The sequence below is a fragment of the Diplotaxodon limnothrissa genome, linkage group LG11, assembly GCF_057381915.1.
Source record: "Diplotaxodon limnothrissa isolate DT_005_m linkage group LG11, D_limnothrissa_male_GT1.1, whole genome shotgun sequence".
Lineage (NCBI taxonomy): Eukaryota > Metazoa > Chordata > Actinopteri > Cichliformes > Cichlidae > Diplotaxodon > Diplotaxodon limnothrissa.
This window is the reverse complement of record NC_140606.1, coordinates 27,210,638-27,232,924: the sequence shown is the minus strand read 5'-3', so window position 1 is coordinate 27,232,924 and position 22,287 is coordinate 27,210,638. Positions and strand designations below refer to the sequence as shown.

The 22,287-nt window shown below is 39.8% G+C and overlaps 2 protein-coding genes across 3 annotated transcripts; one reads left to right on the top strand and one right to left on the bottom strand.

Annotated features, from left to right (window-relative positions):
* The first annotated feature begins 200 nt into the window (after positions 1-200).
* Positions 201-11,728, top strand: cnot3a (CCR4-NOT transcription complex, subunit 3a). 2 transcript variants are annotated; one of them, XM_085366490.1, is made up of 18 exons: positions 201-322; positions 936-1,006; positions 1,164-1,231; positions 1,324-1,398; positions 1,482-1,571; positions 1,697-1,825; positions 2,017-2,112; positions 2,243-2,462; positions 3,105-3,238; positions 3,463-3,519; positions 3,810-4,737; positions 4,827-4,932; positions 5,029-5,170; positions 6,840-6,948; positions 7,947-8,145; positions 9,455-9,587; positions 10,019-10,144; positions 10,230-11,728. In XM_085366490.1, the coding sequence occupies exons 2-18, from the start codon at positions 982-984 to the stop codon at positions 10,326-10,328; spliced, it is 2,736 nt and encodes a 911-aa protein (XP_085222616.1). In that variant the 5' UTR covers positions 201-322; positions 936-981; the 3' UTR covers positions 10,329-11,728. The 2 variants fall into 2 exon arrangements, with proteins under 2 accessions (XP_085222616.1, XP_085222617.1); XM_085366491.1 differs by lacking the exon at positions 3,463-3,519.
* A 177-nt stretch (positions 11,729-11,905) lies between these two features.
* On the bottom strand, positions 11,906-20,428 carry prpf31 (PRP31 pre-mRNA processing factor 31 homolog (yeast)). The gene is made up of 14 exons (XM_085366493.1): positions 20,280-20,428; positions 19,391-19,603; positions 19,236-19,296; positions 18,342-18,425; positions 18,140-18,237; positions 17,748-17,854; positions 16,260-16,429; positions 16,006-16,163; positions 15,837-15,926; positions 15,171-15,298; positions 14,785-14,857; positions 13,333-13,461; positions 13,163-13,261; positions 11,906-13,060 (listed from the first exon to the last, which is right to left on the bottom strand). The coding sequence occupies exons 2-14, from the start codon at positions 19,601-19,603 to the stop codon at positions 12,947-12,949; spliced, it is 1,524 nt and encodes a 507-aa protein (XP_085222619.1). The 5' UTR covers positions 20,280-20,428; the 3' UTR covers positions 11,906-12,946.
* Between the last annotated feature and the right edge of the window lie 1,859 nt (positions 20,429-22,287).

Genomic DNA, 22,287 nt, shown 5'->3' with positions numbered 1-22,287 from the left:
TTAAATGTAGAAATTTGCATTTTTGTGAACCTCGGGTGGTTTTGTGTCGATCATCGATCGTCACTTCGCTGAGCCAATGGCTGGTTCTCGTTCCAGCGGATGTTTCGCAATGACAGGCGTGAGATATATCCAATCAGAGTTTATAGATTGGATTTAGGGCGGGATCCCAGCAAGGAGGTGGGATTTTAGCTACCGTCCATCTTCAGCTACATTACAGTGAGCGAGCTTGTCGAAAAGAAAACACAATTTGGAAGTAAAGAAGACTTTCTGGAATTAGTTTTGGCTCTATTTGAAAAAAGACAAACGAAATCCCATACCCTAGGTAAATGTCGTGCACAAGTATAAATCTAGATTGTCGGCTTGACCCAGTATCCCTTTTTCCTAAATCTGACTAGCTGGCAAGCTAAGCTGCTAACTAGCATTTTATGCATTAGCTAGCATGTTAGAGATTGGAACGGATTCTGTTATTATTGTGCCTTTCACAACGCAAAACCACAATATAAAGACTGTGCTGGACCCCAAATTAATAATGCATGAATATGAAGTTGTTCTGTCAGCATGCACCGGGGCAGTTCCAGGAAACGGGTCGGTTAGGAACCGAGCGAGGTGGAGAGGCTAAGCTACTGGCTAGTATTAACGTTAGCTGAGTAGCGTTAGCGTGCTAGGTGGCTAAATTTAGCTGACAACCATGTCACTTGTGTTGGAAATATTAGCAAGGTGATATATGACAATACTAGGATGGAGAAGTGGCCATAGAAAACTTTATTTTCATTGAGCGTGCTTAAATTCTGAAGCTGTGGTGTTATTTAGCTGCTAACGTCAGCCGGGTAGCTAGATGGAGTTAATGTCAGGTTCACTGTGGAAAGCGATGTAACGATTCCTCTTTTGGAGGGATTTTTGTTTGTATTGACACACGCTTCGATTTCTTCACCCAGATAACTTCGTGACAGACGGAATGTGGACATTGTCGTAGTCAGAGCCATGGCTGACAAGAGAAAACTTCAAGGTAAAAGAAACTGTCTTCAGTTATGTTGCACAATATGAATCACGTTGTAGGGTCTGCTGGTGTACAGGAAACTTTATTTCCTCTTGCATGCTCTTACTGTTTTGAAAGAGTTTATAAGGTCTTTTGGTAATGCATCATATTTTTTGAATTTGTGCAGGTGAAATCGATAGATGTTTGAAAAAAGTAGCTGAAGGTGTAGAACAGTTTGAAGATATCTGGCAGAAGGTAAGAGATTCTTCCATTCTGTATTTATTTGTCTATTTAGTAACTAATGAGGAAAAGACACACAGTATCTAAATGATTTGTTTACATTTTAGCTCCACAATGCAGCCAATGCAAATCAGAAGGAAAAATATGAGGCTGACCTCAAGAAAGAGATTAAAAAACTTCAGGTAAGAAAGCTTAACAATGACCATGTAAGTATTCAAAATTAGCTATGTGATTTTTAAAATGCTCACCATCTGTGCTCTTTCAGCGATTGAGAGATCAAATAAAAACATGGGTGGCCTCAAACGAGATCAAGGACAAAAGGCAGCTAGTTGAGAACCGCAAACTTATAGAAACGGTATGGATCTTCACAAGTGTACTTTAAAAAAAAAAGTGTTGCATTTATATTATGTATAACTAAAGTGCATTGTTACATCAGACCTGAAGTAATTAACAGCTAATTGGATCTTTTTTTTTCTTTAGCAAATGGAGCGGTTCAAGGTGGTGGAACGTGAAACAAAAACAAAAGCCTACTCTAAAGAAGGCTTGGGGCTTGCTCAGAAAGTGGATCCAGCTCAGAGGGAAAAGGAGGAAACAGGACAGTGGCTAACAGTAAATACATTTATGTTTTACCTATGCTTCTGTGCGTGATTTTTTTTTTTTAAACATTTCTTTGGAAAAGGCATAGACAAAAAACTTAACAACGTAACAATTGTATCAAATCAACCACAGATATTCCCAAAACATGGTTAAATTAATAAGATCTGAAAAAATTAACACTCTTTTTTTTTTCTCATCTGCAGAATACAATAGACACTCTAAATATGCAGGTGGATCAGTTTGAAAGTGAAGTGGAATCTCTTTCAGTTCAAACAAGAAAGAAGAAGGGTGATAAAGAGGTGAGTCATCCCATGTCACTCTCTGAAAGGATGTCTGTTTCTAAACTGTCTGGTTAAATTTTAACTGTCTGTTAAATTTTTGGTTAATATATCCTAACATACATACACACTTGTTTTTTTTGTCTTGTAGAAGCAAGATCGTATTGATGAGCTCAAGCGGTTGATTGAGAGACATCGATTCCACATTCGAATGTTGGAGACCATTTTACGAATGCTGGACAATGACTCCGTGCCAGTGGATGCAATCCAAAAGATCAAGGATGATGTTGAATATTACATTGACTCCTCTCAAGATCCAGACTTTGAGGAAAATGAGTTCCTGTACGATGACTTAGATCTGGAAGACATCCGTAAGTAGAGCACTGTCTAGTGTGCGAGTGTTCGGTTAAGTTTTGCTGCTCTTGCTTTACGATACCAGAAATTCTCACTTCATTAATGTAAACCAGCAGTTACCTGTTGGTTCAAAGATGTTATGATGCCACCTGCCACTTACCTGGGGTGCAGCTCTGGTAGATTAGCCCCTCTCTCTCTGCACTGGGAAGTTTTGTACAAAGTAAGATAGATGAACCAGCACAGCTCCATTGTAATTGGATGTAGAAAGTGATTATATGTTAGCTGTGTCAGAGTAAACTGATACACTCTGACTCAAATGAAGTGATGAGAAAATGGACGTTAACCTGCTGGTAATACTTGGTTGGTCCCACTCAGCAAACTAATCTGCATGCGTGCATGTTGTACACAACACAAAGTGCCACACAGTTCAGTGGCATTTAAACCACGTTTTGATTAGTAAACAGTGTCACATAGCACAGCCATGGTTTCACCAAATCCATCAGTTCCTGCAGTGTTTTGAATGTTTTCATATTGTTTCCTTCCTTTTGGGCAACTAGTCTGTTCTTTCTTCTTGTTTCAATGACTTAGTAAAATAGTTGTCATGTTGATGTCATGACGATATCTGATGCTTATCTTTATGTCCTACTCTTCTGTTGTAGCTGCAGCATTAGTTGCAACTTCACCATCGGGCCAGGGCAACGTGGAAGATGAGGTGTATCTCCACTCTAGTAGCACTCCCACTTCCACCACCTCTTCTTCACCCATCCCTCCATCCCCAGCCACTTGCACTGCTGTGAGTTTGTGTCTTTTTTCTATCATTAAAGTTTTGGTCCTGGTGTTAAAGGGATGTTGGATAGTTAAAGAACATTCTGACACAATTGTGCATATATGCCTGTCTCTTTAAGTTTGCACTTGGTTAACCCACCCACATTCCCCATTGTATTATAATCCACTGGCTAGTATGTTGAATCTACATTTCAAAAGTGGATTGTCATATCAAAGTATCTCCTCCTATAGGAGAATTCAGAGGACGATAAGAAAAGGGGACGGTCGACAGACAGTGAAGTTAGTCAGGTGAGAGGTTCGCATCTGTGCTGTGTCAGTAGATGAACAGTTTAGTGCAGTGCTCTTCATCCTTGGTCCTGGTGAGCCATGGTGGCTGAAGGGTTTTGGCCTCTCAGGCACTAAAATGGAGTTTCTCTGTGGGACCATGGTTGGAGACTTCTGATTTAGTTTTTTCCATTTCCTTCATATATGGGCCTCCATAGATCACAGTAAACTTTGCTCCTTATGCATTTTAGATCTCTGTTCATGCCCTCTGGTCAGTTTTACTTGAGATGCCTTCCTCTGATGTTTATTTCCAGTCACCTGTGAAGAACGGCACCCCATCCTTGTTATCCTCTTTCTCTTCTTCCACCACCTCTGGGTCCTCCTCATCCTCCTCCCTTGTGTCCATGGCGAGTGTTGTCGGAGGGATTCCTGCAGTGCCCACTAGCAGCAGTCTTATAGGAAGCTTCAGCAGTGCGGTGCAGCAACATCAGCATCAACCTGCACAACAGCAGCAGCAGAATTCTCAGCCGCCAAACCAGTCGCAGCAGCAGCAGCCACCTCAGACGAAACCCTCAGTCCCTTCAAACAACACCCCCAGCCCACCCAGCAACCCACTTCTCCCAACGTCTACTGCCCCCTCTCTTCCTACACCCAACACATCCACTTCATCAGCTCCCAATCCTCAGTCACAGTCCACATCTGGACCCACATCGGCATCCAGTTTGGGACTTGGGCTGGGCCTGGGATTGAGCAAAGTTGGCATGACTGGGACAAGCAGTGCCAATCAAATGCCAGGGCTAGGGATGGGTGGCCACCCCACTCCTTTAAACACAATGGCAGGGCTCATTTCGGGTTCAACACCTGCCCCCTATGCTCAGGCAGCAGCATCCGGAGGCTTGGGTTTGAGCAGCACCACTCAGTCAAGCATTTCAGCAGAGAGCAGCACTTCCATACCCACCTCTGGCTCCAGTGGAGTCACCACCAACGGGGCAGGAACAGGGCTTGGTTTGCTGGGTTCCAGTCCAGCCCACAACTCTCTGAGTGCGAATATTTTGGGTCTGGTTCCTGGGCAAAGTGTGGCCCCTGGTACCTCTCAGGTTCCCCCAAGTTCTGTCAGCTCTACTCCAGGAGTAGTTGGCATGATGGGAGGCAACGGAGGAAACGTTGGTGTGGTTGGAGGAGTAGGAGTGAATTCTGCTCCTGCTAGACCACCAAGTGGACTGAAGCAAAATGGAAGCACAAGTAGGTGGAAGTTTTGCGGTCCTTGAGTTCATTGTGAGATTTCTATAAAAGTTTTTTTTTGCTCTAACGTGTCCTTCGCCTGCCTGCAGGTTACAGTGCTGTGGTGGCGGAGAGTTCCACAGAATCGGCTCTAAGCACACCGAACCAGTCACAAAGCAGCCAACCCTCATCTCTCAGTTCCTCAACCAGTCAGCCGTAAGTTATTTCTCCTGAAACTTGACACGTTTCTTCTTGTTCTTGTCATGCTGGTTCTTAACTTTCTCGCCATTGTTCCCACCCCACCTTCTGCAGGATGGACAATGGTCCCAGTTTAATCAGCTCCATCACCCTGCCTCCCAGTTCTCCGTCCCCCTCGTTCTCAGACAGCACACCGGGTGGAGGGAGTCTTCTCAACGGGCCCCACTCCTTTTCACAGGCCTCTGAGGGGCTAAAGGTGAGCCATACCAACGAGGTTAAGTTTGAGCATGTAACATTGGCATCTTTAGCTTGGAGCATGGATGAACTTGCAGACTTGAATCAGCTAAAACAGGCTCCATTTGTGGAAGAAAAAACTTCAGAGGCTAAAATTAGTGACTGGGGTCATGCACACAATATATTTTATACAGGAATACCTTATTTAATGGCTCTGCTTTTGTTTACCATACATAAATTATTTCCTTTGTCTGTGAGATATTTTAAACTGTGTTAATGTAAATAGTTATCAGGTCTGATAAGTTGTCTTTTCTTTCTTTCTTTCTTTTTTTTTTAAATGAACCCAACTTATCTGTTAGTTAAGTTGTTTTCATTGTCACTTTGAGCTTCAAGGGTTGTGCAGCAGTAAGCAGTATAATGGGTCAGTTATTGATGTTTACTCTGAAACATTTCAGTGATTATAAGTGAAAAGTTATAGTAAAATATTGAAAAACAAAAAAAATATATTTGTTTTTGGGAATAAAAATGACCCACACACTGTTGAATCAGCCGTATCACACCAAGAATAATAGGCCATAGTGTCAGCAGGAGCATTACTAGGAGCACTTCCATCAATATTTTCTGATCAGGTCTGTCAGTTCAGCTCAACAGTGACCGCCCACTTTTTAAAGGCTCTGTTTCTGGAAGTGAATTTCCAGAAAAATCTTATATGAAAAAACGTTTAATCTGTGAACCAATCCAATCAGCTACGAGGTGAATTGTTATCATGTTAACACACAGTTGATTTCAAACAGATTTGTTGTTTGTATAGGAGCACACAGCAAGTCTGCTTTGGACGATTACAACATAGTGGCTCATAATCAAAATCAGAAATGGAGAATATGAATGATATGATTGATGTAGGAGCTCCTGAGGTCAGAAGATAACCAGCTAACTGAATTGTTTTTGAATTGAGACATTCCTGTCTGTGCTGGAATCCATAGTTTTTGCTGCTGAGTATAAAATTATTAAATTATCCCTGAGTGCCCACAAACCTCTGCTGATCACATTTATAACAAACACACACTTACTGTGTACTTACTCATGTTACTGCCAGAAAACACGCAGATCCTGACTTTTGTCTGTTTGGAGCCTTTCTGCTACAGGTAATAACCCCTATAAGCCTGATATGTGAAATAATTGCCAGAAAATTAAATTCCAAGCATTTTTTAAAATGGAGAGTTTATTGAACAATCTGACAAATTTGTTTAAAAATGTATTCGATTTTACATTTTTAAATTTGTTTCTTAAATTTTTTAAAAAAATTTATTCTCCAATTTAATCTTTTTTTCAGGTGTAAAAAAAAAAATAAAATAAAAATCACACCGATGCTCTAAAGTCTCAAAAACTCACAAAAAACTGTGTGTATTAAATATGATAGACTAGGTGTTAAGGGGATGAATGCATACATTTAGACAGGCGCTCCTGTCTTTGAGCAGTGCAGCTGACAGAAAAACATCTTGTTCTTAAAAGTTTTATTAGTAGCTGATCTTTATTTAATATGTTGTTTGCTCTTCTAGTATTACTTTCTTCTAATGCTCCCATTCATCGTGCTTCTACTTTTAAGCTCCAGTAACTGTAGGCTGTTCCCAGTTTAATGTGACTTTTAGCTTCTGTGTGTTCACATTAATGGGGCCTTGTTCCCTCCTCAGGCACCTGAGCCTCTCAGCTCTCTGAAGGCGATGGCGGAGAGAGCAGCGCTGGGATCAGGCCTGGATGGCGAGATTTCCAACCTGCATATAACGGATAGAGGTCGAAACGGTCAGACCTTTTTTACCTTTTTTCAGCTCTTTATGATGAATAAGCAGATCACGCTTTTATGCTGCTTGCTGTTTTGTTTTTTTTAAATAATTGTACAGTAAAACATTCTTACACACTGCTCATGGTAACGTAAAGAGTTAAGCCTAAAGTGTAAAAAACTGATTTTTTATTTATTTATTTTTTTTACAAACTAAGTTATTATTTGTCTTTTATGAAGATAACAAACATTAGCTTGTTGCTGCCAGCTGTTTTTGTGAGGCAGGAGGTTTTTATGTGTGACATATTTAAGACATTTCCCTTTGTTCTGGTAACATTTAGTTTTCCTTTTAATGCCAGATTGTTACTGCTTCGTGAACATAATTATGAGTTTTGCTGCCAAAGTGTAGGAAGGAAAGTTCCTGTTTTGCTTCTTTCCAGCTTGGCATTTTTATGCTTCGATTCACAGAGGAGGCAGCCAGAAGTAGAAAAAAATCAGAGAGTTTAGAGCAGTCTGGAGCCTGAGTTATTGGCACATAGGGATTGCTTATCTTAAAACACACACACACATTTTCGTTCATTTGTTATCCAGTTTAGAGTGTCGGGGGTGGAGCCTATCCCCAGGGTCAACTGACCAACATTCATGCTCACACTCACAGTCATGGCCAATCAAAAATCACCCGCTAACATAACATGCAAGTCTGTGGACTGTGGGAAGAAGCCAGAGTACCTGGAAAGAGAGTGTAGAAAGGTCCAAACTTCAGGTCAAGGCCTTTTTTGATTCAAGCTACAACCATGAGGCTAGATTATGTCTGTAATTAGTTTACTGTTGGAATGTTCTTACTCTTATAAAAACAGAGTTGGTACAACTAAAGGAATAACCTTAAAACTTTACCTTCAGTTGCTCGCCCTGTCGTTAAGAGTCACATCTAACCATACCCCACACAGATGATGGGAAGTGAGGCATTGCTATGGCTTCTTGTGTAATTGAAGATAGCCGTTGCTTTTTCTGCATCCTGCAGATATCTTCTCTGGTTCATCTGCAGCACCTGGCACACCTGCCGCGCCTCAGCCGTCCGTGACAGAGGTCAACATCCCCCCATCGCTCGGTGTTTGTCCGCTGGGTCCAACCCCTCTCCCCAAAGACCAGCTCTACCAGCAGGCAATGCAGGAGTCGGCATGGACGCACATGCCCCACCCCTCTGACTCTGAGAGGATCAGGTGAGCCCATCACAATTTCCTTTAGCGTCAGGGGGGGGAAAAAAGATGCACTTTTTTTTCCACAGTAATTTTGCAAATTTACTTTGATTAAATGAAAAATTTGCATTGTGTATGCATACTGCTCTGCTAAAAAAATATGTAGGATAGTTTAAAATTTGTCATAAAACCTGATTTTTTTTTTTCTTTTTTTAAAGCAAATTTGTTCTTAATCACTAGTTTTATTAAATTAAGAAATAATATAGTCCCCATTAGTCTCCAGAAGGGCAATAAATAAGTTTGTGCTTTAGGGCAAGCATACCTTATGTTTAAGTCAATATCATATAAATGTGCAGTGTTCTGCAGTTTCAAAAAATACTGTGCAAAGGTTTTAGGCAGGTGAGAAAACATGCTGTAAACAACGAATGCTTTCAAAAATGGAAGTGTTACTCATTTATTTTCATCAATTAACAAAATGCAGTGAATGAACAAAAGAGAAATCAAATCAATATTTGGTGTGACCACCCTTTGACTTCAAAACAGAATCGATTCTTGTAGGTTTTTTTGAAGGAACTTGGCTTGCACGTTGTTCCAAACATCTTGGAGAACTTGATATAGGCTTCCTCACATCCTTCTGTCTCTTCATGTAATCCCAGACGCATTCGACAATGTTGAGATCAGGGCTCTGTGGGGGCCATACCATCACTCCCAGTACTTCTTGTTCTTCTTTACACTGAAGATAGTTCTTAATGACTTTGGCTGTATGTTGGGGTCATCCTGCTGCAGAATACATTTGGGGCCAATAAACAATCATTTATATTTCTGAAAGCATTTTTTCACACCTGCCTAAAACTTTGGTACAGTACTGTATATCCGTGGTTGCACAAATTTTGGGGAAAAGAGCCCTTTGCGTTGCTCTGTGGCTTAAAAGTAAACGCTTTTCTGGTGACTTCATGGGCTCAGTTGCTAGTTTTCAGTTGTAATGAATAATTTATGAAGTTCATTTTTAAAATTTTTACTATTATTAGAGTCAGAAAGGAGAATTTATCCAGGGCATGCTCATTCGGTAATGAAGGGTCATACACCTGCTCGGCATGACCAGTTTCGGGGAGCAACTGGAGGCTTCGCAACGGAACCTCAATAAGCAAAAAGATGAACCTGTTGTACCTTAAAGTGTTTGTGACATCTGTTGACACTAATAGAAAGTTCTGAATATTCACGTGTGGTTTTGGGTAGTGTGGATGGAGTACTTTGTTAGAGCAGAAATGAGCACAGCTGAAGTATGCTTTGATCAGTGGCATTCATTAAAGAGTTTTCTGTTTCTGTCTTAAAGGCAATACCTGATGAGGAATCCATGTCCCACCTTGCCCTTCCATCATCAGGTCCCACCTCATCACTCTGACTCCATAGAGTTCTACCAGAGACTGTCCACAGAAACTCTCTTCTTCATCTTCTATTACCTGGAGGTAAACGCTCTCCATGTAAACTCACACGAATCGGTTTGATTGTTTGAGTTTGTAAACTTGGAGCTTTTTTCTATGATTTGGTTCCTTTTCACACAAAAAAACTCAAAGAAACCTCAGCGCGAACCAAAATGCATCGCGACAAACCATGTGAAAACTTTTAGTCAGCTTATTGGTTAGATGTGGGACGGGAGCAGAATGATTTGCTATATAAGGTGGAAAATTTACAATAATTTTACAGCTATAGTTTTGTTGCCCGTACTGACCGTTTTTGTGATCTGGACATCTATGGTGCACTGCCGCATCGCACAAAAAGTGCACGTGGATAATGAGAAGGACAGAGTTGAATTAAACGGACTAAACACCCTGAATGTCTTTTTTCTGTGATCTGTTAAAGTTTGTGAGCATAATGGTTTTATTGACTTCTCTCTCAGGGTACCAAGGCTCAGTATCTGTCTGCAAAGGCTCTGAAGAAACAGTCCTGGAGGTTTCACACCAAGTACATGATGTGGTTCCAGAGGCACGAGGAGCCCAAGACCATCACCGATGAGTTTGAACAGGTGTGGGTTCATCTCCGCACACCGATTTATGGTCATTGTGGTGTTGATTAAGGTTTTTATTCTTACCACTCTGCTGTTCCCTTAGGGCACTTACATTTACTTTGACTACGAGAAATGGGGCCAGAGAAAGAAGGAGGGGTTCACCTTCGAGTACAGGTACCTGGAAGACAGAGACCTGCAGTGACGGACGGACGGACACAAAAGGACAGAAAAGACAAAATGTGCTGCTGTTGACATTCCGAGACTGAACTCCAAACTGTGGATAGAGATTGTGATGTGTAGTAGAAACCCTCTCCTGAGATTGGAGACTGGTGTCTGTATAGGCTGCATCTCAAATGTGAAGCCCTTGCTCCTCATGTAGTGCTTTGCTTTTGACCAAAGAAAATGCCCCGTGGGTCTGATCAAATGCATCGCGCTGCACAAGCTGGGAGGGTTCTCGTTGGAGGTCTGCGTTTGTGCCTGTCTGTGTGCACACTCAGTATGTGGCATTAGGAAAGCCTACCCCATGCATGTTTCTCATGTTTAGTTGTCTTTTTTTTTTTTTTCCCCCGTTTCAACACGATTCTCTGTACCACCTACCCGACATCAGCCTGGAAGCCTTTTGACTTGACACAAAACAGACTTTTGGATTTGATTAAGTAAACTGCCCATCTCGTATTTACTGTAATTTGGTGGTTTAGAATGGGGACGTACAGTGGACATTTAGTCATGGTGTGTAGGAATGGCTTCTTTTAAGATCCTACAATGCCTGTTAAATATGGTCACTATTGAAGATAGTGAGCGGTTATCAATAGTTTTATTGATATTGTCTTGGTCGATTTAAAACGCTGATTGAGAGTGACCACAGGGCCTCTCCCTGTGACAGGGAAAGAGTCCTTATTGGACATGGATTAAATTGCTATGCAATTGAACTGGTCTCTGACTCCCTCTCTTTACAAATAAAATGTTTTTAAGTTAACGTGTCAAGGAAAATGCATTATTATTGCGCCTTCATGTTTGTGACAAATTAATAAACTTGTAAACAACTCTTAAAGATAGGATTTGAGACATTAATCTACTTGATGTTTAATTTTCCCTCAGTGTGAAAAGGCCATGTTGAGCAGAGGGAAATGTACCTACACCCAGGTCACCTCTCATTTCCTCAAAAGTACACACAGCATTAGATAATAAATCTGGGTTTGGTTGGGTCAACTTCCCAGCTTTAGCCAAGGTTTTATTCTGTTGTTACTTTATCCCAGACTTCACTGAGTTCAGTTTACCACCTGATATTTCAGTGAAAGCCCTATACAGTGAATGTGCACTGACTAAACTGTTTACATGTAGAGTTGAAACAGAAATCCTAAAATTCAGGTGGTAAATTTAACTCGTGGGTTGAGTAGAAAGTGTCTCGTCTGCCGTGGTTGTTCCATTGTGTTAGCCCGAAGAACAGTAAGATTTAATCTGGGATGGGACGCATCCTACCTTTTCCTGGCAGTTTGAATGAGGGAGAGTGTTAAAACCGAATCAGTTTTCCATTTAAGCAACCATGAAGAGTTCTGTACCACAGGTTATGTTGTGTGTGATTCGTTTTCAGGCTTTTTTTTGTGGGAGGGAAAAGAGGGGGATGAGCATGTGGGAGGGGAAAAAAACAAGGAAAATGCAGCAATGTTCTGAGAGATTTGCCTTTTATAGATTCTATTTTTTGGGCTTTTAAGGTTTACAGAAAGGTCAGTGAAACTGCTAAAATGTGAATTTCAACACATATTTACAATTTTTCTCATCACAGTTCTGCATGGGAGATGTCATAAATGGGGTTATAACAGGATTGTAAAATTTCAATAAATACTTTTAAGAAATTATCCATCAGTGTGTGGCGTAAAGTCCTGTCATTCCTACATGGAATATGGATCCACATATTTTCCATCACCTTTAATTTGTTTTGTTTTTTGGTGTCCCAAGAAATACCAGATGACATAAGGAAAATAATATTAAGATCTGCTGCGTTTAGCTTCACTTACAGTAAGCACACCTGACATGCACCTGCCCATCAAAGTAACTACACATTACCTGCAGATTTAAATAACTGTCATAGTGCTGTTTGGTAGCTACACAAAGAAAAAACCTAAATTAACCTGTAAAATGATGCAACCTTGTTGCATCTGCTTTCCTCACAAAGCAAAGTCTGTTCTGTTGCTGACCGTGTCCCTTTATGACACAGCGATGGGTACACTGTGGTCATGGCATGTTAACCTGCTTCCAGTAGGTTATGGACATTTGACAAAGCTCAGACGATCATCATAGTCACCTTTGAAATGTGGTGAAACATGAGATTTAGATCATTAGCTGATAACTACAGCACCTGTGTGATCGTTTCCATCACCTTGTTGAATCAGATCCATAAAAATGTAAACTAGTTCTGATGACAAAAGAGTCCAACCCAGTACTAGCAAGTTCCTAATAAAGTGACCGTGGGGATTTTATCTTATTCGTAGCAGCTTTACTTTCAGTAAAAATAAACTCTGTATTAACTCAAAATTCAACATAATTAGTTCAGTTTCACTCAAAATCGAAGATCAAAACAAGCAGGTATAAATTCAAATGTCACAGAGGAGGCTCCTGTTTCTTGTTTTTAGAAAGAACACATACCTACAAAGTGAACTCTATATTTTATTTAGATGGGGAAAAAAACCAAAAAAAACCCCCTTAAGTCGAAACAAGTTTAAAAAAATAAAAAATAAAAAAAAAATAACACGAGGTGAGCCAAATTTTAAAATATACTTTCACAACTGTGCAACTGTCCATGTGCAGGGCGTCCGTATGTCTTCACATCTTAGCTTCCTTCTTGACTTTGAGGAACTCTGCCATGTTAGAGAAATATTTCTGGTTAGCTTCTGCCACCTTCTTCTCTGCAGCCTGCGGGTTCACGATCTCCAGCCCCTGCAGAAGGAAACAATAACAGATTTAAAAACAAACAAAAAAACAAAACAAAACCCCAAACTCTCTGGCAGGTCTTTAGTTAATGAGTCCGCTTCTTTTTACCTGGAGAGGTGTGAATGCTACGCTGGAGCTGGTTCCTGAAGAACGATCTCTGACTGTGGACTTTCCTCCATATGTCATGCTCTGCTTCTGCAACGTCCTCTGTGGACAAAAGCCAAAATGTTAGAGATGATGTAGATACAAACACCAGCAGGAGAGAAGAGCGCATTTACCTGCAGGGATTTGGAGATCCTGGCTTTGGTGGCCTCGTTGACCTGAGCCTGCCTGACTCTGCCGCTGCCGCTCTTCCCCAGCTGACCCAGACTGAAGCCCAGATCCTCCTGATACGCATCATCTTCAATCTGCAACACAACACAGGAGAAACTATTAACTGGAGCAGGATTACCTTGTAATATAATTAACCATCGAAATATCAATGAAGTCCATGCCTGGATTACAGAACACTCCCCAACAGGGGTTAATATAACAATGAACCAATTTAATTTGCTTTACTGTAAGAGTTCTCTCAAATTTATATCCATTATGAATCAAAGGACTTTACTTTCTTTATTAGCAAAATATTCAATACGTTTTAGACTTTTTCAAATGTGAAGTTCTTTTTAAAGGACTGGATTTCATACTTGTTAGGACCGTTTTTAAACAGTGGTTTAAGGTAACGAAGACACATTCATAACAGCCAAGTCTCCATCCACAGAGAGCAATAAGCAGCTCAGAAACTGCACATTTATTAACAGACCAGAGTAGAAACTGTTTGTACTGCAGTAAAGTCATCTTGCTGAAGCTCCTTCAGAGTGTTGGGGGAAGTCTCGGTGAGTACAAAATAAAATAAAAATAGCTTGTCTTGTTGGGTGCTTGAAAAGAAAGGAACTGGACCTCCTTAAGTTTGTGAAGATGTTCTCAACCAAGAGACTTCTTCAGCTCTAAAACAGAACAGCTGTCTCAGGTTTTTATGGTGGCTTCTATTTGAGTTGGAATTTTCAACTGGAATAACCCCTTCTCGTCGGACTTCCAACTCAGAAATTCAGAGCAGCCCCATCAGTCACAACTGCACAATCCAAGATGGCAGCAGTGAATGTAAACAGTCATAAAACATGTAACCTGTACAGCCACTGTTGTGTACATCATGTCATCTGTTTGTTGTTTGGTTTCTCCTATGAAGTACAGCGACCTTCTTTTCAGGGACTACCATGACCTGGATAACTGAGAACCTACGCAAACCCATCATCCTGTTACACTGGCTCTGCTGCACAAAGCTGGTGCGAGCCAAAAGTGAGGCTGCTTTGAGTCGTCATTCATCCCAGGTCTGAAATTACTAAAAGCTTTCAGTTGCTTTCTTATTCATTAGGGATCGCCCATAGCAGCAGTCTCCTCTTTTGCTTATTAGGCAAATGTGTAAACCCCTACATTACTACTAACCAGAGGAATAGAAGAGATTCCTCCTGCATGTCTTCATATTTAGTAACATGTCTATATTACTATATTATTATTTTTTGTGTTAACTATTTGTACGGTTTTCCTTCTGTCTTCATTAAAAGCATCTTTGAATAAAAGAAAAGAATGCTAAATGAATTATGGATCATAGTCAGACATCAATAATGAAACATGAAATATCACTGGATTAAAAACAAATCTTAAAAACAGGAGCGGAGAAAATATGTACTGACCTCTGCAAAGGTCATCCTGTTGGCATGTTTTCTGATCTCAGTCAGCCCGAGACGCTCTTTCATCTTTCGGTACCTGCAGGAAAAGAGCAGCGGAGCTTGGTTATGCCATTCACTGGATATTTATAGTCGTTGGTGGTAGTCTAAACTTGGCTATGAAAGTTACGTAAGCTTCTTGCAGGTTTCCAGGATGCTGATCTGTGTCATGCCTTGTTCTGTTTCTGCTGAATTTTTAAACTTTTTTCAAATAAATGTTAGATCAGTTTAATCTCAGTAACCTTCTCCCTCTTAAAAGATTCCAATAATAATCAATTTCCATCTCCAGACTGCAATCCTCTTTAGCAGTCTATTCTGGCAGGCCCGTTTCAGGTAGCTGACAGATTGTTTACCTCCTTCCTCCTCTCTTCTTCCTCTGTCCATCCAGCGGGGCTGGCAGTGGTTTGACTTGCTTCACGGGTGGAGGCTCCTGCCATTTATCAAACTTCCTTTCTATTTCTTCTTTTAGATCATAGCCAACCTGCAAACAGTGACAAATATTTTTAAGCCAAATGAAACAAAAATCAACTTGATTATTTCCTCAGTTGCAAATAATTTTGCATGTAAATATGAAAAATCCAACCAAATATACATCAACAGACAAGAGAAATCATAATCTCTGTATCTGCTGGTACATTTATTCTTGCTCTAAATGGTAAATGGCCTGTATTTGTATAGCGCTTTACTAGTCCCTAAGGACCCCAAAGCGCTTTACATATCCAGTCATCCACCCATTCACACACAGGTGATGGCAAGCTACATTGTAGCCACAGCCACCCTGGGGCGCACTGACAGAGGCGAGGCTGCCGGACACTGGCGCCACCGGGCCCTCTGACCACCACCAGTAGGCAACGGGTGAAGTGTCTTGCCCAAGGACACAACGACCAAGACTGTCCAAGCCGGGGCTCGAACCGGCAACCTTCCGATTACAAGGCGAACTCCCAACTCTTGAGCCACGATCGCCCTGCTCTAATACACAAGGCATTTATAAAACTTAGGTGTTCCTTTAAGAGACTCACCTTGCCATCTGAACTCTCGTGGAAACTGTCCACTCTTGCGGCCAGAGTGCATTTTGAAGCCACCAGACGAGCTGCCTTCCTCCTGAGATCCTGAAGGAGGAAAGGACACTGTTAACCGTCACGCTGAACAGAATGCATTCATGCAGTTTATGCTCATATATTCACTGACAGGTGGCAATGACTGCACAACATCGCAGTGATAGATGAAGCCGGTGTGAGGGAGCAGAGAGGTGCTGCTGAAGCCAGAGAGGGTTCTCCTCTGCGCTCCCAGCAGCATCAGGTTACAGGCTGGCATCTTTGACAGGTTAGTGAGGCCTCCGGCGATACCTGCATCCACAGGAGAGACCGGACAGTCACCGAAACAATCCTCAGTGAAGATGATGTACATTTGTAAACACTGTGCAGTCAGTAGATTTCTCTCACCCATGATCTTTGCTGCTGTTGATGCTCCAACAATGATGGACAGGTTTGGAGCAATGAAGGACATTCTGGATTCTACATATTCATAAATCCTGTGTTTAGACTGGTTCAGCTCCAGGGCCATGTCGCACGCCTCCTCCAGCTGCTTCAGTTCATCCTCACTCAGCAACGACCTGAAGGCACAAGTGGCACAGTCGCCGTTCAGTTACAGTAATAACCAAAAATACATAACAACACAAACTCTTTCCTCCTTGAAGCTCTACTATCGATAACCCTTGTTTCTCTTGTCAACTTCGGCAAGACAAGGTGTGCATCAGAAATCAGTGAGGGTGATCTCTGCCTATACAGCTTACTCGGGCTACTCTTTGTATGAGCAATCACACAAATTCATTATTCTTATAGCTTGAAACACTGAAATTTACAGACCTAATGAAATTCAAAAGAGCAGAAATGTAGTTTTCAAAGGAAAGGTCACTTTGAAAACAGGAAGTATTCAAAGTAACTTTTTTAAGACTGAAGGAAGTTTTAATTTTGCAACTGTTCAAATATAAATCACTTCAAAATGAGGTATAAAAGTTATGGCATTTATGAGACTCAAAGAAGAAGACTGTGTTTAGTTTGTGTTTCAGACCTATTCAGATTTTACAATTAATATTCCAAAATTGGAAGTACATGGCTTTTATCCAATTGTAAAAATAAGATATGATGATAATAATTTTAATTTTATGTAGCATATATATTCTGTTTTTAGAAATGTGTATTCTTATTACTGAGGTTTATATCAATAGGGAAGCTGGATAAATATAAACTGATAACTTATGGAGAAGGGGTATGATTGTGCACTTCTTCTCGATATGTAATAGTAAGAATGATACTGAGTGCATTTAGTTATTATTTAAAAATAACCTGTTAATGATTTTTATTCTAATAGAAAAAAAAAATGAACGTCTTATTGATGCTTTGTAACTTAACTTAGTTTCCCCATCCCTTTCCTATGAGCTACTGTCACTGATTATTATAAAATAACTGCTTAACACTTCAGTTTTGAGATGCACTGATTACAATTTCCTTGACCTATTCCAGTTTTCTTTAAGTGAAGAAAACTGGAATAAAACTGCAATCAACACAGCAAGAAGGTTCTGGGTCTTTCATGCTGTCTTGGTCTGTGTGGGTTCTCTTTAGGCTTCCCCCCACAGTCCAAAAACATGCATTCATGGTTGTGATTTTAAATTGACCATAGGTAGGAATATGAGTGTGAACATGACCAGGAATGTGAACAGTTGCCCATCTGTGTGTTAGCCCTGTGACCTGTGCTCGGTGTACCCTGCCTCTCCCCATTAAGCTGGGATAGGCTCCAGCCCCCCAGCGTTAGCAACCCCCTAGTTTTTCATTTCCAGTAAGTGATTTAAGGTGATTCTAGCAGGAAGTGTTCACAGTGAACTACATGAAACTCTTCTGGTGAGACGGGGCCTTTAAATCTTATAAACTTACCCCTGTGTGGTTGAGGCTGTGACACTGACAACCATAATGGTGGCGTTGGTAAGGATTTGCTGCAGCGTCTCATTGTTTTTGCATTTCTCCAGATTGTTTCCCAGCTCCTAGACACAAACCACAAAAAAGAAGAAAAATTAGGGGAGAAAACATCATGGTCAAACAAACTACAAGAAACAATTTTTTTAACACGTTTGCTTGCAGTTAAACAGAGAAATTTGAAAGCCGAAATTGGAAAATTTTAACTGCAACATAATTTTCAATCTGTGCAGTTTTAAACTCTTTAATCACGTCAGTTTTGTTAAAAATAGAAATCCTAAATCTAACTAAAAAACAGAAACAGTCAACTCGGAGCTTCTTCTTTTTTTGAATGAATACATAGTTTAGCTCACCTTGACAGTACGGATGTAATCCAAAGAATCCGGCACCAGAGACTCCAGCTCTGGAAACCTCTTGGAGTATTTGTCCCTGGTAAACTTGTGGATGATATCTGGAAACAGATCAGAAACACAGAGGACATCTCAGGTTATAAGGAAGAGAGCGAAATCTTAAAACATAGCATTATGGATCACCAGAGAGAAGAAGCCAACTCACTGAGCTCGTTGTCGATCTCCACTGTGAGGTTATTAGCTGCGACTATCAGTCTGTACTCTGGGTCGGCCTCGACTGGGCCTGAGACTGAAAGCAAACACACAAAAAATATTAACAACTCCATGACAACTGTGGGTTACCATAAAGTTCAAATGAAATGTGTTTACTAGGGGTGGGGGGGGAAATCGATACTGTGTAGTATCGTGATATTTTGTTTGCTAATAATGTATCGATACAGGGACAGCAGAAATCGATATTTTGTTACAAAAAAGGTTTTTGTGGACTGGAACATGCTCTGACTTCAGAGCATGTTGATCAGCTCCTTTTTCTGAGCAAGAATCCTGATATTCCTTCACTGTCCAAATGTATTTAGCTTTTTTAGCAATAAACATGACAGTTTACTTATTTTAATTTAAGACATGTTTTATTCTAATTAAGTTTAAAACCTTTTTATTTAATGTAAAATTATATTTTGTTTTAATTTACTTTCAAATTCTTCAGTTGCTGAAGGGGCTGCATAGTTTTCATAAATTGCATAGTTCAGAATAGCTATAATTGTACCAGATGGTTGCATTCAGTTAAGTTGGGCTAGACTGTAATACAAACCGTTCAGGTTTGTCAACAATAAAACTGACTGAAATGAGAGAAAGACTGAGTGCGAGACTTTGTTATTAGATAAAATGAATATTGATAAAGTTTACCTTTATGTACAGAATCTGAATATCGCAAAATATTTTTAAAAAATTGCAATAATATCGTATCGTGCGTTAAGTATTGTGATAATATCGTATCGTGGGATGTATGGTGATTCCCACCTCTAGTGTTTACAGAGTAAAACAGAGAAATGAATGGAAACTGATAGTGAGAAGAGCCTTAAATAATAATAACAACACTCACCCTCTGAGTTCTTACGCTGCTTCCCAATATATTCAGAAATTTTGTCCATTATCTCTGAAAACTATAAAACACACAAGAGTCACTCTGGGAAGAACAGAGCAGACATTTTACTGCTAATCTCAACATGTGTAAAGCTCTTGTATGTTACAACTCACCTGTTTGCTATTGCGAAGCTTTGCAATAGACGCAACGCTCTCAGCTTTACTGTAGTCCACCTCCATCTCCTCTGGGATGTCTTCCAGCCCTCCGTCTGCACTTCCCTGGTTCGGCTCTCCATCGCTGTCCCTCTCTTCTTCTGGGTACAGTCCATCCTCTCCCTCATCTCCGGCCTCCTCCAGATCAGCCAGGAGCTCATCTGCCAGAGACATCTGCAATCGATGGAAAAACTGTGAGGACAGGCAAAGCCAACTAGGATCAGTTTGCCACAGGGTACATGAGGTTGTCACTGAGTTTGGTGGGGTATATGTTCTTTATTTGCTGCTGTTGATGTAACTCTGAATTTATTTTTTATTAATGATCTGGTTACATAACTTGAGGATCCCATTTTGACTGTTTTCTAAGGGCTTATAAAGCAATCACTGCAGACGCACGACCAGCAACTAAAACAATATTCTTATTCTTAAATTCTTATAAAAAAGCACGTCTCTAATATCCCCTTACTTAATAATATTATTTGAGCACTAGATACTTAACACTAGTTTTACTCATTTATCAAACAATACAAATACAAATCAAATACAAAAAGCGTGTCAACACAAAAACTTATGGACCTCACTGCGTTATCAAGCCTGAAAGAAATCCATCTGTAGACATATTTTTGTGTTTCTGACAAAGAAGCTCTTCTCAGACTCGTTTGAGATACAATCGTGGCCGTGTTCAGTTGCTCACACGCTATCACCGCCTCATAAAAACTGCGAAGTATTAAGTCTGCTTCCATCTTTGGGTTTTCGCTGGCTGTGTTTGGAGTTAACCAATGTTAGCTAGCTAGCATTATCGAACGTTGGTCCGACGTTACTGAGCGATTTCTCAGTAACTTTGACATACCTCAGAGTTTTAGAGTCCTACTGGTTTAAGAAAAAATTAAAGACGTCCAATGCAGGTTTCAGTCGCTTTGAATAGAAATACAAAATGATTTGTCCCTCTGTTTTCTTGAGTGTTTGCAATCCGGTTGTGCGGCGCAGATGTACCGCTGGTCGCAGATTAAATACGTACATTCGCAAAGCTTTCTGGGAAACTGTGTCAGTACACTTCACAATCACAGACGGTGTTTTTTTGTTTTGCCTTTTGCCACAGGTTTGATTATCTATCTATCTATCTATCTATCTGTGAAATATATACAATACACACATAAACTCGGTGTACAGTACAGTGAAAATATGGATTAAGATCTGTTTGAATGCTAAATACGATGGTCTAAGTTGATCTGAATGTGTAATTAGCAAATATAGGTACTGGTGAATACTAATGATGAGTTTTATTTATTTATTACAATATGCTTTTGGGTGTAACTGCAAATGTAAAATTAACCACTTAAAGTAGTTTTTGTCATGTTTTTCATAAGTATAATTTTAATTAACGTATCCTCACACACACCTACCTCCGCTTTTACAACCTAGGGATAATTTAGTGGAAGCTAGGAAAAAAATGTTAGCATATTGAGTTAGTCTCACAACAACACTAACCTTAATGTGGAGTTACTAAGTCAAAATTTCAAGATACCTAACCCAAAATGCTGATTTAAGGACATCAAAAATATACATAAATAAAATAATAATAATAATAATGATAATAAGTAGCAGAAAAAAACTTCCATGTTTCCCAGCTTCACCTTTGCTGAGAGGTAACATTTTTATATTGTATCTACCTAGATTATGGAGTTGGGGTCATGGCTGTGCTGGCTGACATGTTTTCCCAGCACAGACAGCTGGAGCAATCCATCTAATTTTCACTAACTGTATCTGTGATGTCAGTGCCTTCTGAAGCATTGTTAATTGATTTACAATATAGAACTTGCTCTTACGGCCCATACGTGTCTAAGAAAAATTTCTAGTATTTCAATAGTTTGTAACTTAGCCCTCATTGACAGGCATGTATCTGGATATGAGTGCAACTTTTTTTGGTCACGAATGAAATAAAAGCAACAATCGAGCTTATTTATACGACACAGTTCAAATGAGAGGTTCACATTTCATAGTTTTTATTTCCCCCTTGTTTATACATTGCCCCCTGAAAACCATTCTTTAAACAATACAAGTTTAAACCAACATTTAAACAGACTAAACAAATTGACTAGTTGGATCTCGACTGCATGATGGACTGTTATTAGTAGAAAATGGAATAAATTAACAGATACACAAACAAATGGGAGTTATTTACTAATGAAAGGCTTCAATTTTTCATGCTAAGCTACATTAACTGTCATTAATTAAGATAAAAGAATGACGAGACAGCTAAAAATTCATAGACATCGGAAAATAATGAAACATTACAGGACGTTGTTCCATACATATTGGCATATATTAACAAGTAAAATTATACAAAATACTTTTTTTTGTTTAGCAATTAAGACGTTTGGGAAAATATTTTGATTTATTTGTTATGAAGATCTTGGAGAAGTTATAGATCTAGATGCATTTCTGTCCCAAACAAATTATAGTTAAGTTCATATATGCAATTGCACCAACGCAAATAAATACATAACTTAATAGATTAAATAAATAATTAAGATATTGCATGGAAACTGACTTTACATAAATAAGTAAAATAACATAGAAATAAATATAGAAATTAAAGCTTTTCAGAAATAAAAGTAAAAATAAACTGCTTGTTTCATTTTTCGTGCAGTCTAAGAATACATCTAAAAGTAAACAGCTCTAAAATGATACTGTATACACTTGTATTATGATGTTTGTACAAATGCTGAGGAGTATTGTCAAATACAGGAGTCAAGCAATTTCTGTTTCAAACTGCTGCTTACAAGAACAACTGACTGACTGCAATGAAAAATGTCCTTAATAAAGAGAGGACCGGGATCCAAGCGTTTACATAGACA

Bases quoted from the DNA above. Each gene is read 5' to 3' on its own strand.
- cnot3a (XM_085366490.1), top strand. From the start codon at position 982: ATGGCTGACAAGAGAAAACTTCAAG. The intron at 1,007-1,163 runs GTAAAAGAAACT...GAATTTGTGCAG, and splicing joins TGACAAGAGAAAACTTCAAG to GTGAAATCGATAGATGTTTG. The intron at 8,146-9,454 runs GTGAGCCCATCA...TCTGTCTTAAAG, and splicing joins TCTGACTCTGAGAGGATCAG to GCAATACCTGATGAGGAATC.
- prpf31 (XM_085366493.1), bottom strand. From the start codon at position 19,603: ATGTCTCTGGCAGATGAGCTCCTGGCTGATCTGGAGGAGGCCGGAGAT. The intron at 18,426-19,235 runs GTGAGTGTTGTT...GTTTGCTTTCAG, and splicing joins GCAGCGTAAGAACTCAGAGG to TCTCAGGCCCAGTCGAGGCC. The intron at 18,238-18,341 runs GTGAGTTGGCTT...ATCTGTTTCCAG, and splicing joins GGAGATCGACAACGAGCTCA to ATATCATCCACAAGTTTACC.